The sequence below is a fragment of the Antechinus flavipes genome, chromosome 2 (genome assembly GCF_016432865.1).
Source record: "Antechinus flavipes isolate AdamAnt ecotype Samford, QLD, Australia chromosome 2, AdamAnt_v2, whole genome shotgun sequence".
NCBI lineage: Eukaryota > Metazoa > Chordata > Mammalia > Dasyuromorphia > Dasyuridae > Antechinus > Antechinus flavipes.
The window spans coordinates 430,349,297-430,366,202 of record NC_067399.1 but is presented as its reverse complement, the minus strand read 5'-3'; the positions used below and the strand labels follow the sequence as shown (position 1 = coordinate 430,366,202).

General features: G+C 35.7%; 1 protein-coding gene across 3 annotated transcripts in view; it reads right to left on the bottom strand.

Moving 5' to 3' along the window:
* JAKMIP2 (janus kinase and microtubule interacting protein 2) overlaps nucleotides 1–16,906 on the bottom strand; it is a 219,576-nt gene that overhangs the window by 26,956 nt on the left and 175,714 nt on the right. For all 3 annotated transcript variants that reach the window (XM_051978939.1, XM_051978937.1, XM_051978936.1), the window contains exons 13-16: nucleotides 9,978–10,076; nucleotides 8,652–8,750; nucleotides 5,218–5,271; nucleotides 3,754–3,819 (exon numbers count right to left, since the gene is read on the bottom strand). In XM_051978939.1, coding sequence (XP_051834899.1) covers nucleotides 3,754–3,819; nucleotides 5,218–5,271; nucleotides 8,652–8,750; nucleotides 9,978–10,076 — 318 coding nt within the window. The remainder of the gene's footprint in view (nucleotides 1–3,753; nucleotides 3,820–5,217; nucleotides 5,272–8,651; nucleotides 8,751–9,977; nucleotides 10,077–16,906) is intronic.

Genomic DNA, 16,906 nt, shown 5'->3' with positions numbered 1-16,906 from the left:
ATTTATATGAGAAAGGTACAAAACTTGCAAAAGGTATAAAAACACTGATTTTTTAATCATTTAGGTAAAATACCTAAATAAAACAAATAAAAAAAATTATCTTTGGCATCCCTAATTTCATTTACCAAAGTTCCCTCTAATGTTTCACATAACAAAGGTGACTAAATTTGTAAGGGTAAGAATTGTAGATGAAAAAAAGCTCTGAAAGGTCCTATCAGTCTCTAAAAGTTTCAGGTATAGGCCTAGTAATGGATTGTTATTTGTTATCTGAGGAAAAACTTAGTTGAGCACAGAGACAGGCTTTTTCACCCATAACAATTCACAGGAATGGTTTACTAAGAGGAGTTGTGATCACCATCAATTGAGGATGAAATATTTTTGTTCCTGTCATTGTTGAATCATGTTAATAATGTCTGACTCTTTGTGACTCCATTTTTTTTTTTTTTGGCAAAGATATTGGAGTGATTTACCTTTTTCTTCTTCAGCTCAATTTTACAGCTGAGGAAACAGGGGGCAAGCAGGGTTAATTAACTTGCCCAGAGTCACACAGCTAGTGTTTGGGGCCAGATTTGAACTCATGAAATTGAATCTTCCTGAGTTCAAGTCTGGTGCTCTATATCAGGACTTCTTAAACTTTTCCCACTCATGATTCCTTTTCACCCAAGAAACTTTTATATAACTCCATATACATAGGTATATAAAATAATATACAAACCAAATATTTGCTAATAAATCATAATTTTACAATCTCCACATTTAGTTATGCAATCCTATATGACCTACAGTTTAAAAAACTTTGCTCTATGCACTCCTTGTAATTAAAAAAGTGAGTCATAGTGAGTTTATTAAATTATAAACATTTTAAAGCTGGAACAGAATTTAGAAAGCATCTAATGTCTCCATTTTGCAGGTGAATAAACTGAGACAAGCAAAGTCAAATGACTTACTCAATGTCATACAATTAATTAGCATCAGAGCTGGGTCTAGAACCAAAATATCCTGACTCTTTGTTCAATGTATTTTTATATTATCAAGCTATAAATGGATAAAACTGTAATGAAAATGAATTTATCTCACTTATCATTTATCTGTAAGTATTAAATTTGTGTTGTTTCCCATCATATCTTTGTTTTTAGAGAAGTTCCTCACCAAAGTTTGTCTCTGTCCTAGGAAAGCCCAGAAGAATGAGCATCATAGAATTGATGATGTCACATAGTTTTGTGACATACTACATGTTCTCACACTGGTTACTGTCTACCATTTAATCACCACAGCCTTGTTCCCCATCAGAGAACCAGATGGGGCCTCTGTCTCTGCCCCACTGGCCCCTACTCACTCCTTACCAGTTATTCTGACTTTTGGATAAATGATATTGTGCTCATGCAGGATACAGGGCTGAGAGAGAAGTCATTATATTCCCTTCTGTTTTAGAACAAAGTAGTCTTGAACACATTTATCCTGGTACTTGTTTCTCTATCTGGCTAGTTATCCCTTTCCAGTATCTTCATTCTATCTGGTGCCTTCCAGAGTGTTACATTTAAGTGACTTTTTGCAAGCAGCAAATCCATTTCTATCCTCTTTGGCTCCCATCACAAATGTCAAATCCTCCACATAGAGCATAAGTTTTTTGAGAGCAGAGACTTTTATTATTTTTTTATCTTTTTAATCCTAGCATCAATGTTACTACTTTGCATGGTTATTGTTGCTCAGTCTTGCCCTACTCTTCATGACTCCATTTGAGGTTTTCTTGGAAGATCACTGGAATAGTTTGCCATTTCCTTCTCCAGCTCATTTTACAAATAAGGAAATGGAAGCAAAGTTAAATGACTTGTTCAGGCTCATTTAGCTAGTTGTTGTTTGTCCTTGGTTCTTGAAGAGAACCATGACATCAGGGAAGTGATGGCACAGCTTGCAAGTGAATTGGATTTAAGTGAGGGAGGGCTGTGCAAGATCACCTGCCTCACTTTCCCCAGAGCCTCTGGGTCCAGTGACCAGGTACAGAATAGAACTACTAGAGATGGGCCTGGATAAAATGGGAGACCTTGGTCTTTTTAATCTAAGGTCTTCAACAGGTCTCAGACTGACTGAGGCTGTGCCCATTCACAGTAAGGTTACGCAATAGAAGCAAAGAATCTCCTCTCTCACCTAGTCCAAAAACAAAATCTAAATAAATAGATAAATTAAATGAATGAATGAATGAATGAATAAATGAATGTCTGAGGTCAGATCTTCCAGATTCCAGGCTTGGAACTCCATAAACTGAGTGAGATTTTTGTTGTTCAGGGTTTTTTTTTTTTTTTGACAAAGATATTCAAGTGATTTGCCATTTCCTTCTGCATTGTGTAGGATGGGTGTTTAATAAATGTTTGTTAAACTGAATTGAACTGATACACTATTAAGATGGGGTCTTTTATCCCTAGGATAATTGTAACCATGTCTTATATATATTTAGGACTCTAGAAAATCTCTCTTGACTCTTGAATGTTTCTCTACTTTCTCTATTCATGTCTATTATGTCTATATCTTTTTGATAGTATATCAACCTTGAGGTCCACTGAATGTAATTCAAGAATGCCTGTTTCCTAACTTTATGTTCACATGCAAAACAGAGAGATGGCTCAATAAAGAGATGTCTGGGTCTAGAGTTTGGAAGCCCTGTGTTTGAATTTGAGCTCAGACACTTACCACCTATGTGATTCTGGGCAAGTAACTGCACTCTGTCTGCCTCAGTTTCCTCAACTGTACAATGGAGACAATAATAACATCTATTTTCCAGGGTTGTTGTGGGGATCAAAATGAGATAATAATTGCAAAGTGTTTTAAAGTAGTGCTTGGCAAGTACAAGTACATAAAAATTCTTGTTCCCTAGAAAGGTTCTTATTATCTTTTCTTGTTAGTTACTGATCTTGGACACCTAAAGGATGGAAGCATGTTTGGATCTATAGAACCTATAATTTTAGAGGTGAAAAGGTCATCTAGCTTTCCACTTAGTTGAGGAATCTGAGGCTTTAAAAAGGAAAATGACTTGTTTAATGGCACATAATGAGTTAGGGGCAGCCTTTGTTCATTTTGTCATTAAATATTCCTGGCAATCTACATGTCATTGTCATTAATACTGTTAGAGTAGATGTATTAAACCCATTATATAATAATATAAATAATACATAAACAAACTACTTTAAAATAAAATTGACTAAATATTGAATGGCATAAGTATATATTTTAAAGTCCAGCCCCCACCCCAATCCCCATTCTACTACTGAACCTGGTTCCCTGACTCAATAATTTTTTTGGATGAACCCTCACAGTCCTTAGGGATTTGGGAGGGGGGGGTTAGATTCACCTAATTAGGCATCTAATCTGCCAGGTTTTCTATTTTTGAAGTATTATAATTTAGAAAAATTCAGGAATTATTCACTTTTTTTTTGCAGTTTCTCCTTAAATCAGGTCATATTTATAAGACTCTGCATAGTGACTTGCATATAATAGATGCTTCATAAATGCTTATTCCATTTGGTTCTCTTCTTAGACTCTTTATGCACTGATATATATATATATATATATATATATATATATATATATATATATATATATATATATATATATATATATTTAAAAAGCATTTAAGAAGAGGCCTCAGGGCACAGGCCTGTGAAAGGGACTTGTCTTTAGCTGTTGAATGGACAGGAAAGAGTATTCCTTTTACAAGGTGAGACACTGAAAATATTAGAAAAAATTGACATGCATTTTCACCTTTTCTGCAAGGGAAAGTACAGTGCTGGCCTGAATAATGGCCACTTGTTCTTCATTCCGTAAATTCTGAAAACAAACAAAAGCAAGACTGTTTAGAAAGTGAAAATGATCTAGCAATACATAATCAGCTACTACTATGTAATTAACAACAACAATGTTATCTGGAAGTCCACCCAAGAAAGACCAAAGTGCATATGGAAACAAGCATGATACTGCAGTCTCAGCTTTAAGGGGAAAAAATCGTAGGATTCAGAGCTGGAAGGCAATGCTCTCATTTTATACATGAGGGAACCAAGGCCAGGGAGAGAAGTGAATTACCCAAAGTTAAACAGGCAGATAACTAGAGGCAGGGCTGAGATTTAAATTCAGCCTTCTGATTCCAAGTCCAAATCTCTTTTCTACTGTGTCAATGTCAGCTAACATCAACATAAACATTTTAAATTTTAGTCTTAACATTTGGTAAATAACAATCTCTTGTTGTGGGGTCTCATTTTGTCCCATTAAATTCTAGTTTGTATATTTTATGATTTCTTCTTGCTAATGAATGGTAAAGTAAAATTCATAATGGAATATAAAATTCTGAGTAATGATGATGTTCACATTGATCTCCAAAACACTGCTGTTTGCATGTAACCTATTTATACACAAGGTTCCAGCTCCTACTGATCTTTTACCAAGACACAATACAAAACATTTTCAAAGTGCCTTTAAAAGTAATTATCTTTCTATCTTTGGAATCTTGCCCTGGCTAAATAATATTCCATAAACTGACTTTATTAATAGTTAAAATGGAATGGTATGGAAAAAAAAAACAGACTGTAAAGTGAAACAAAGAACAAACAGATTGTCTTGATAACAGACTGATATCATTTTAATTGAATCTGCTTTCCCTTTTGACAATTTTTCAAGGAGAATTAATGCTGGTCTTTCAGTGCTGGGGACCAAAGGGCATTATTCATCAACAGACCATTCAGTCCCCCCTAAAGAGTCTCCCCCCCATTGAGCTAATTTCTTTCGACCTTGCCCAGGAGGGGTTTTCAGAAAGAAAAAGGTTTACAAGCTACTGGCTCATTTTTTCCCCTGGGGCTGCCATCAACCCTACCACTTAGTGTCATTTGCAGGGAGTACAGCCAATTAATTTCACACAGGGTGCCCCAAAGCAACTGTCAGATGGTAATTACCTTTAATCACTGCAAATGTGGCCCCAATCAAACATGGAACCTGCAGAGGAAGACCTCTTTATCCAGAGCCCCTGATACCACCATTGCCTTTTCCCCTGAGTACCTTCATCCCTCTCCCAGTCTCAATTCTAGGATTTGCTAAAGAGTAGTCTCTTCAGGGAGTCAAACCTTTGTGTAGGTGACCTGATATTCCTTTGTCCATGTTCTCTTGGTAAGGATTTCTTGCCTGTTAGTCTATAAATTGGATACTTACTGAATTTAACAATGAATTGTTTGCACTTACCCCATTGTCACCCAGAATGTCAAGCTGTTTAATGAGATCTGGGATGCTCACATCCTGCAATGACAAGAAACAAACCCAACACATATTATTGTGGATTTTAAAAAGGACCATACTTCCTTGGAGTCTTTTCTAAATGCATTTTGCATCATTTTAATTGGAGCTGTGATTTCCTCAATAATTTCTTCCATACAGAGACAAATTGCAACCCAGAGGACAAACTCTGGGAATTACTGTGGTTAAAACATTTTTCATCTTGCAGTCAACCTTGTGATTAGTCTTTGTTTATATTTGGGTAAGAGGTACACTCTCCATCTCTAAGATCATATCCCAACTTTTGCAATTAGATGGGACTGGCTAAAGCTTGTGCTTCACAGGTATAACCTTTGAGATCTGTAGATCACTTGTATGATATGATGAGCCATTGGAGAAGGTCTTAATTGAGAACAAAGAGGATGGTATTAAGGGTAGAAATAAAAGGATCAGTCATAGCAAAAAAGAAGGGCTGCTTCTTTGTCAGAGATAAATTAAAAAATCTTAACATGGAGGATGATCAAAAATTCATGGATGAACTCATTATTATCCGTTTCTTTATTGCTCACATTTTCAAAAAAAAAAAATTAAGGCATAAAGCACCTTTGTTGTTCAGTCATTTCAGACTCTTCATTACCTACCTCATTTGGGGTTTTCTTGGTAAAGATACTGGAGTGATTTTCCATTTCCTTCTCCATTTCATTTTAGAAATGAATAAATTGAGGCAAATAAGATAAAGTAACCAGGGTCCCATAGATAGTGTATTGAGAGGGGATTTGAACTCACGAAGATGAATCTTCCTGGCTTCAGGCCAGGAATTTCATTTACTGTGCCGTTTAGCTTTCCTATATATGCATTATTATTTGATCCTACTGATAACTCTGTGAAGTAGTACTGTTATTCACATTGTACCAAGGAGGAAGATAGGATTTAGATGGGTTAAATGACTTGTCCAAGATTGCAGAACAGGAACAAGGGACAAATACTGGGCCTGTGATTTTGGTGATATAAGGAACTTCCAGTTAAGGAAACTCCCTTTGCCAGTGCCATTTGTCATCTTCTCTTTGCCTCTGTTTCTAGACACAGGAGTGGTGCTAAATTCAGGTAAAAACCATGGCCATTACACCATAACAAGTTTCTTTGTTAGCCATATATTGACTCAAAAAACCATACATTAACATCATCTATGTTTTATCTCATTAAGTTTTTCCAATTCATTTTAATCAGGTTTGGCAGTATTTGGGCGTGGAGTTGATGTTCTGGGCAATGTGTCTAACTCCTCTAGTCTAGACGTATGGCTCTCAAACTTTGTTCTCAGAATCCCTTTATACTATTAAAATTATTGAGGATGTGTCCAAAGAGTTTTTGTTTAGGTGGGTTATAATTATAGATATTTACCATATTAGAAATAAAATCTAAATTTGAATTTGTGGATCCTCTGAAAGATTTCAGAGATCCCCAGACTTTTCTGGACAACCCTTTGAGAACACTGAGAGGTAAGCTGACTTGTCCAGGATCATACAATCAATATGTGTCAGAGGGAGGACTTGAGCATAAATTTTTCTGACTTCAAGACCAGTTTTCTATCCCACCAAATCATGGTCTCTCTTATATTATCTGAGGTCACACAAATGGAAATCATAGGACCTTAAATTTAAATTTAGAAGGCATCTTAGAGATTTTCTTGTTCAGTCATTTCAGTTATGCCTGACTTTTCTTGATCCTCTGCCATGGTTTTGTTTTGTTTTGTTTTTTTTTTTTTTTTTTTTTGAAGGGAGGGAAATTAGTGGCAGAGATAATGGAATGTCTTGTTATATTTTCTTTAGTTCATTTAACAAATGAGGAAACTGAGGAAAACAGGGTTAAGTGACTTGCTTAAGGTCACATAGCTAATAAGTGCCTGAGGCCAAATTTATAACACATATATAAAATACATATATATCTAATTATCTATTTATTGAAACTTAAAGATTACTAAGTCCAGTTTCCTCATTTTAAAGATGAGGAAACTCAGACCCAGGGAAATAACTTGTCTAACATCACAGGAGAATAAGGAGGGAAAACCAGGAGTTGAAGCTAAGTCCTCTGCCTCTAAATCAATATGTTGCACCTAGTAAACATTTAATAAATTATTTTTCATTTATTCATTACAAATCCAGAATTTCATTCATAGCACTCACTATGTGTCTGAATAAGGATTTGAATCTTGGTTGCTTTTCTGACTCAAGGCCTGGGTGATTTATTTCCTTTTTCGTGCTGCCATTTTATTTCTTTAGCCTTTTGGCATGGATGATAGCCTGAGTGACTGCACGTTTTTATTTGTTGTTGGAATGCATTTTAATTCTGATGTTTACATAGAAGTGGGTTAATTTCCTAAAAATGCTGGCTATCTCAAATCAAAGAATTCTTATTAGTTTAGTTCAAGAGCCACCTGGGTCACTGAATAAACATTTCCGGTAATTGCTTTCAGTGGATTTTGGGTTTTGTGGTTTACCCAGAAAAAAAAAAAAATTCTATAAAGAGGAAATAGTAGGTTGTTTTGACATTCAATTCAAAATTGGTCATTTCTCCTTGGGTTACTTCCCTCCTCTCCTGGCCTATACTGATAATGGCAATAATGGCAATAATTGACATTTATAGGTGCTTTAAGCATATATAATATAAACATGCAGCATAGTTTCAAAGCATTTTGTTTCTAATCCCCATGATATTATAGACATGATTGTCCTCATTAGGCAAAGGAGAGAACTGAGGCTTAGAGAGTTTAAGTGTCTTGTCCATAGTCAAAGAATATGTAAGTGTGAAGAGGTGGTTTTAAAATCCTAGACTTCCTTTTTTGGATATTTCATGTCCCTATCTTACCTAGGGAATGAGTTTATATTTTAATTGGTATCTTTGTATTTTGTACCTCTATAAGACTATGAATTAAATATAACATCAATAGAGAGAGTTTTCTTCTATCATGAATGAAATTGTAGATCTGATCCAGGAAAAAAAAAATTCTCATCACCTAGCACGGGCCATTTGTAGAGGCTGTTGAATTGAATTAACTTTACTAATTTATTCATGTGCCACTAGATGGAGCCATTTTCATCTATTTGGATCGTCAGGGCTAAAGTGTCAGGCAGAGATTTAAAAGCAATAGAATTATCACAGATACGGAGCAGGAAAAGAACTTGGATGTTTTTTTGTTCAACTTCATCCCTTCCATCTTTACAGATGAAGAATCTGAGGTCTGAAGAAATTATTTGTCCAAGATTACACAGAGCAACCAGGATTTTCACCCAGGTCTCCTGATTCTAAGGCCAATCCTTTGGTGCCTGTCATTATTTCCACAAATCCCAAGTCCCTGATCTAATCCCTCGTTCAATTCTGGGAAGGCAGAAAGATCTTCAGTGACATACCTTGACACCTTCTTTCATGCAATATATCTGTAGTGCGCTTACACCATCGGAGAATGGATGAATCTGTAGGTTAAATGGAGGTGATCTTCTTTCTCTTTCCTTAAAACACATAGGATGAGGAGAAAAAGGAAGAGAAAGAAGAGAAGGGGGAAAGAAGGAGGAGGAGGATACATTGGAATTAATCAAATGGCAAGCATCAACTGGTTATACACTTAATCATCTGTGTAGTCTGTGGACCTTAACTTGTTGATATGTTGCTTAAGAGAAAGTCTAATGAAAAATGACTCGAATTTAATTTTATTAGAAAGGAAATAGCCAAACTATTAAGTGAGAGAGTGTGAGCATATTTACAAAAGTTCATTCCTGCAAGTTTTTTAACAAGCTACATCCTGAAAATGCAGAGAGGAGAGTGGAGTGAGGGCTCCAATTTAATGTGTATAAATATTTAGGACCTTCCAGCATCCCAGGTAGTAAGCTATTGTCCCTGGGAATAGAACTTTACAGTGAGAGGGATTCAATTGATAGATCTGCTCTAGCATATTAAATGGTCTGACTTTCTGAGTCAGCCATGTGGGCTTTATATAGGAAAGAGCCTACCACTTAGAGTTTCTTTAGTGTAAGCTAATTAAGCATTAACGAAATCCCCCAGCTAACAGGAAATGACCTTAGTGAGTTACTACTGGCCTATCATAGACAAGCAAGACTGGGGATGGGGAAGGGTGTTTCTTAGCCTTCATATTCTAGAATATGTCTTGTTAAAGCCTAAGGCAAACATCCCATGAAGAGGTTAAATTTGTCTATTTTACTGCACATTACTGAATTTTGATCAGGTTAACCAAGATACTTTCTGATATGTGATAACATTTCCCAGCAATCCCTTCCATAAACAGAAGTTTCTGAGATTTCTTTCCTTCTATTATGTATATGATTTTTTGATAGCAGAGAATGTTCCTAAATACAGAGCTTTTGGGAATAGTTGTATTCTCTATATCTAATGAAGTTCCTTCCCCCTACTCCTCCCATGGCTAGATCATAGATTCAGAGTTGGAAGGGAACTTAGAGTCCGTTAAGTACCACCACCTCATTTTACAGAAATTGAGGCTGAGAGAAGTTAAAACATTTTCTAGTGTCACACAGCTGATAAATATCTGAAACAGGATTTAGCCCATGTCTTCCTGACTCCAAATCCAGTGCCATAGCCACCACATCAAGCTGCCCATGTCTTAAGCTTAATTGGAAAGATGTGGAATGGATGGGATTGAAGTTCAGGTCAAGTGCTTGAGTTATGTTCAGTGGTTCTGCCACATTGTTGGTTGCCATCCTTACTTCCAGTTCCAGATTTCGGAACTCCAGCAGCTCGTTCTGGTCTCTGGCATCTTGCAGTTCCTGTTGTAATCGGTTGTTTTCTGTCTCCTGTTTTTCTATCTAATGGAGTAAAAGCTGAGTTAAAGGACCATTTAAAGAGCATCGTCATAGCAAGTAGTCATTTTATTGTGCCTTCTGGTTTATAAAAGTTAATTCCCAAGACTTCTGTAAGGTAAAGTATAAAGACAACCACTTTTGTTTTCACATATGGAAATAGGCACAGAAGGGATGAATGATTTGTCCTTAGCTACAAAGAAAGAGGTAGAATTAGGATTTGAACTCAAAGCCCTTGATTACAAGGCTACTCATGGCCCCTATTTTTGCAAGGTTTGCATTTTTGTAGCAGGTATTCCCTCCCCTTCCAAAAACAGAAACAAACATAAAACAAGCAAACTGGTAACTAGAAAGGAAAACTCCCAATTGAAAGTAAACTGAGTACAAGCATAAGTTTTGTTTTCATTTTGTTGTGTATCTTTAGTACCCAGAACTATGCCTTATACATTTTGGGGGGCAACATAAGACAGGGAATCCAGATTGTGATATCATTGTTGGGAGGAACTCTTGGTGTAGAAAGTCCCTACATTATTTTACTCATCTGTAACTTGCAATTTTGAAAGAGTTGACTGGAGCACCAAGAGATTAAGTGACTTGCTAATAATGATCACATAATCAAGAAGTCTAAGGGATAGAACTTGAATTCAGGTCTTCCTATTTCCAAGGACAGATCTTTCATTTACTATGCCAGAATTTCTCAAATTTTTGATCTCAGGATCTTTTTGCTCTTTTAAAATGAATGATGACCCCTTCTAGGAGCTTTTTTTTATTAATATGGGTTATATCTCTAAATATTTGCTATATTTATATGAAATATTTTCATGAAATACATTTACAGAAAATATATTAAAATTATTATGAAAATAGGTTTGACCTTTACTACTCTATGTAAAGGTCTTAGGATCCCCCAGAAGTCCCTGGACCTTTGAGAACTACACTATGTAATTCTGCATCTTATTTTGTTGGAATAAATTGGACTGCATGGTAGTTAAGAACACAAAGCATTTAGAAGTTGTCATATTTGTTAATTCTGTGTTTATTCTGTAGATAACTATGGAAGAAACAAGAATAAATCAGTAATTATTATTTATCATGTTCTTGGCACTGTGCTAGGCTCTGAGAATACAAATATAAGAAATGAGATAGACTGTTCTCAAGGAGCAGATATTTTACTGATGGACATAATATGCACATATATGAATATATCTAAGATATATACAAAATACCCTTCCAGAATTCCAATGCACCAAAGATGAAGCACTGTAAACACCTTGTGATAGAAAGGTGAAGGACTTGAGATGCAGAATGAGATATATCTTTTTGGCTATAGTCAATAAGAAAATTTGTTTTACTTGACTATACATATTTGTTACAAGTATTTGTGTTTTTTTCTCCCAATGAAGTAGGAAAAGTAGAAAATAGCTTTCTGTTAATTAAAAATATAATGATATAACTATAAACACACACAAAAAGAAATACAAATATTTATAAGGGGACAACATTGGAGGAGCTTAGTCAGGGTTTCATATAGCAAATGGCACTTGAAATGAAGTTTGAAAAACAACTAAGGATTCTAAGAAGCACAGATGAGGAGGGACTGCATTCCAAGCAGGGGGTACAGCCATTGCAAAGGCCTAGAGATGGGTGATAGAATTCCGCATGTGAGGAGCAGCAAGAAATACAGACTATCCTCACCATTTGTTGGAATGAACTTTAAAAGCACAAGGACTGGAGGTACATGCCAGACACAGGGAGAGCAGGCACAAAGGCAAAGGCACATCTGGAAACACTGCACTGAACTTTATTAGGCAAAGATCCTCCAAAACGATCCAACCACAAGTTGTTTGTGAAAGATTTATATCTACCTTATGTAATTATATATACCTTCTGCTAGAATAATAAAGTATTAAGGACAATATATCAGCAGAAACAAAGTATCAGAGAGAGAGAGGGAGGAAAGGAAGGAGGGAAGAAAGAAAGCAAAAAAAAATGAAGGAAGAAGAAAAAGAGAAAAGGAAAAACAAGGAGAGAGGATACAGAGAATAGAGGAAATGGAGACTAGAGAGAACAGAAGATGAAAGAGGGAGAGAAGGAGAAAAACAGACAGAAAGAAAAAGAGTTATAGATGTATATGTATGTATGTATTTATAGAGTGAGAGAAAAGAGAGAAGATAGAAAAGAGAAGAAAAAGAGAGATAGAAACAAAGAACAAGTAAATGAGAGGGAGAAACAGACAGAGAGAAACAAAGGCAGAGAAAGACAGACAAATATATACACATATTTATAGAAAGTGAGAGGGGAGAGACATACAGAGATAGAATGAATAGATGATTTTATTCATGGTGATTGATGTTCTGGCTTTCTGCATCATTGGCTCTGTAGGATAGGTCTGTATAATTCATATTTTAAAAAAATAAGGAAGTTTCTCATAAAATAAATCTTACCCTTATGTTCCCTTGTGCTCTATCATTAAGTAAAGGGTTCCCATTTTTCTTGGGTTTCTGTACTTATAACTCTTCCTCTGGGAGTCCAAAATAAGTGAAAATTTTTGCCTTACAAAAATGAAGTCCAAAGGAAAGCTGTTTACACCTTTAGTAGTGTCACGAACAAGTTAGATAAAAATCCAGAGGAAGATTCTAAGGATGAAATAGAAAATTCCATTCCAAAGAATGGAAAAACCACATCATCTGAAGATTAGTTGAAGGAATTGGAATATTTAGCTTGGAGATGAGAATACTGAAGAAGCTCACGCTCACTGTCTTGAAATATCTGGAGGGCTTCCCTGTAAATATTATACTTACTCAGTTTGGCCCCAGAGGGAAGAACTGGGAACAAAAGGAAAAATCACATATAGATAGATTTCAGTTTAATGTAAGACAGCAATTAATCAGGTGCAAATTGGACTGCTTTGCTTTAAGAGACAGAGTTCCTTAATATTGGAACTTCTTGAAGTAGGGCTGGACAGCTCCTTGTTACAAACATGGAAGAGGTCAACTGCTATCCAGATAAAATTTGGGCTTTTTGGCTTGTAAGGTCTCTCTCAATTCTAAGATTCTGTGACTTTGTGAAGGGAGCAGGACTAAACTTGGCCTTGAAGAGGAGATGGAGAAATGAAATTACATTCTTCTTGCCTTTCTATTTTTTTTTTTTTTTGGCACTGAGGCAATTGGGTTAAGTGACTTGACTAGGGTCATACAGCTAGAAGTATTAAGTGTTTGAGACTAGATTTGAACTCAGGTCCTCCTGAATTTAGGGCTAATGCTCTATCCACTGTATCACCTAGCTGCCCCAAACTTATATTCTTCTTTACAGAGATGGGAGACTTATAGATGTGGAACACTGTATATCTAGTTTGATTCAATTGATACATTGCTAAGTTTTGCTGAACTGATTAAACATTTTTTCTTTATTATAAGTATGGTTCTTTGATTAGGGGAGGAGGAAGCAGAAGGCTCAGAAATGAAAGTGATGTAAGAACAAAATATATCAATATTTTTTTTAAAGAGAGAAAGTCTTAAAAAAAAAATAAGAGAGAAGGTCTAATGGAATCGACCATTGGGCCTTAAAATAACTAGATATACTCTGTCTCTCCTATATTCCCAAGATGAATCTTTGTGTGTAGAAACTCAATGAGAAGTAAGTAGCAAAAGCTTTTCTGGCCAAAAAAAAATCCATTACAGAACATGGATACTTAAGGATGCTGGAAGTAGAAGTGGGAAGTGAGATGATATGGGTATATATTGATGGCTGCATTTGAAGAAATCAACAAAGTCTCAGTCTTCTATAATCTTTAAGGCTGTGCCTGGACCAAGACCAAGACCACAACCATAGCTACTAGAGAGGGTCAGAAAATCAATATCTCCTCTACTTCTATTACTACTAAGCTAGAGCCACAGAAAGAGCTGCCTTTCTTTTTTGGGAAGGGTAAAGAAATAAACTGTTTTATGGCTAACAAATTCCATTCCCAATCTTCATGATTCAGGATTGCAGGCTATCAAAACAAAAACTCTGTTCAATTTTTAATTTTTCTCTAACCCTTTCATTCCTATCCCTCTCAATCCTATTCCCCCAAAGACATTATCCCTTCTAAGATCGTCTCCTTCCAATGTGCCCTCTGAAAGCTGTTGCTTTGTTAAAATTTGTCCTTTATATTGGACTACTTTGTCTTCATCTCCTTTCATTTACCTGCAATCACAGAAATTTGGCTCCCTCTAGAAGACACTATAGAGCTATCCACTCTTTCCCATACTGATTGACCCTCCCTCACTCCTACTCTAAGTGGAGAAGTCTTGCTTTTTGTTTCTTTCTGTCACTTCCAATGGTTTCTTGTCACCAGCATGCACCCATCATTTTTCATCTATTGAAATTCACCTCATCACTCCATCATCCCATTACCTAATTCAGATTCAGGGTATTGTTTTCTATCAATCAACCAATCAACAAATATTTATTAAACTTCTGTGTTCGAGACACAGTGTGTGAGACTGGAGACACAGGCACAAAGAATGTTAAGGAATTCCTATTTACAATGCATTTTAATGGAAGAGACAAGTACACATATAATTATATGCAGAAAAAAATAAAATGAAGCAACATAGATATAATGAAATAGTCCAAGATAGTTTGGAAAATAGGGAATGGTTTGGGGTGGGGGAGACAGCAATAGGGGTAGCACAATCAATAAAAGGCATCATGTGGTAAATAAATCTTGAGTTAAACCAGAAAATCAACTTCTCTGCCCTTCACTATTACCAAGACAGTTACAGTTGGAGCTTCCATTGCTTACTGAGAAAGGGGATAATTCTCCAGTTTCCTAACCAGAAAGACCATTTTAAGTTAAGTTACTTTTTTCTCCATTTTCACTCTCTATCTTCTCCACTCCATGCTATGAACTAATACTTGGAGACATATATGTTTATATTCCCTTGAATATCCTGACCTCAAAAATCATCAACTTCTTCAAGTCCTATCAATTTTACCTTAAATCCATTTCAGTCACACAGAGTTGATCTCATTATCAATAGGGATGGAAGTACAATCTCCACAGTCTAGAACTCTAATATTCCTCTCTTAGATCACCATCTTCCATTTTTCCATCTCTTCTCATCCATCCTTCAATGTTCTTAATTCTTATCATGATCTCCATTCACTCCTCTTCCTCCTTGATCTTCCAAACTGTTAGTCTAGCTCTGGTTTCACTTTCTTCTTTCTAAAATTTTGACCCTAGGCTTAACCAGTTTAAATTTACACTGTGCCCTGCCCTTAAATCCCTTCTGTCCATATCTTATTACAATTAATTCCTCACCAAAGTCTGTAAAAAACAGTAGCTTTTCCTTAAAATCCTCCCATTTTTCTTTTACTCATTTGTGCTGAATGTCACTGGTGGAAGTAGCACAACTAAATCGATCTGTTACAGATTTACAGGTTTTTCATTTTTCCTTTATTGATTTTTCATTAAATTCTCTACATTGGTGGGGAACCTCTTTTTTTTTCAAATCACTCTCACTTCTCTCCCTTTCAGGAGACAACTATACCTCATACTTCATTAAAAACAAAACCATCCATCATAAGAAATTTTTTCTTTCAAATTCAATACTTCAAAGTCTCCCACTACCATTCCCCATTTCCCCTCCTTTGTTTCTCTAACAAAGAAATAGGTCTTCTCTTTGTCATATCTGAACCCTCTATTTCTGTTAACAGTACCATTTTCTCATATTTCTTCTTGGAGCTTATCTTACCAACTCTTTTCCTCATTTTTAGTCTCTTGTTATTGTTTAGTCATTTCAGTTATTCCTGATCCCTCTGGAGTTTGGTTTTTTTTTTTTGGCAAAGATCTCAGAATGATTGGCTATTTTCTTCTCCAGCTCATTTTACCAATGAAGAATTGAGGCAAACAGGGCTCAGTGACTTTCCTAAGATCACACAGCTAGTAAGAATTTGAGGATGGATTTGAACTCATGAAGATGAGTCTTTCTGATTCCAAGCCTGATTCCACTAACCCCAAATTTCCTCCTAATTTTGCCTCTGTTGAAGGTAGCAACCAGGGGAATGCTGTAGCCAGAATAAATGCTCTTAAGAATCAATCGCTAATTTTCATGGGAGAATCAGCAAAAAGTTATAAATCATCAAAAGCTATAAATCAGAACTTGATTTATTATTTTGTTGATTTCTAAATGTAAGGAAGTGATGGAGAAAATATTAATGATGTAGATTAAACTTAAAAGTGTGTTATGCAAATATACTTTTTCTTCTTCTAGAAAGCCACTTGTTAAATATTTACCAAAACACTCCTGATAGCAGCCATCCTTTGAGTTATCCAAGTTCATGCCTTTGTTGTAATCTTTGACTATTTTCTCTTACTACTCACATCCAATCTTTTGTAATAAAGAGCTACTTACCTATGCTACGTTCACAATATCTATTTCTTTGCTTTGGTCTCCTCTCTCTTTATAAGACCACTGCCCCAATTCAGACCCTCATAAACTATTACTAAAGTATTTCAATATACTCTGACTTCCAATTGTCACCCACTCCACCCTAATCTATTTTCTCATCAGCTGTTAAAATAACGTCTGACCATGCAGTTAAAATAACCTCTTCTCAAGAAGCAATAGTGTCTCCCCTTGTTCTTTTTGGATGAGCAGGAGTTCTATTCATATGGAATACTGCATATAAAATTAGACTTTTTTTGGGACAAATTTAACAGGTTTGCTGAATTTTTCTTCTCTTTATTTTTCTATCTTAATTTTTTTTCCAGCATAGAGAATGGTTTTCTGGGAAAAGGGAGATGGAAGGATATGGGGGAAATTAGGTAACATTTAAAAAAGAATAAATAA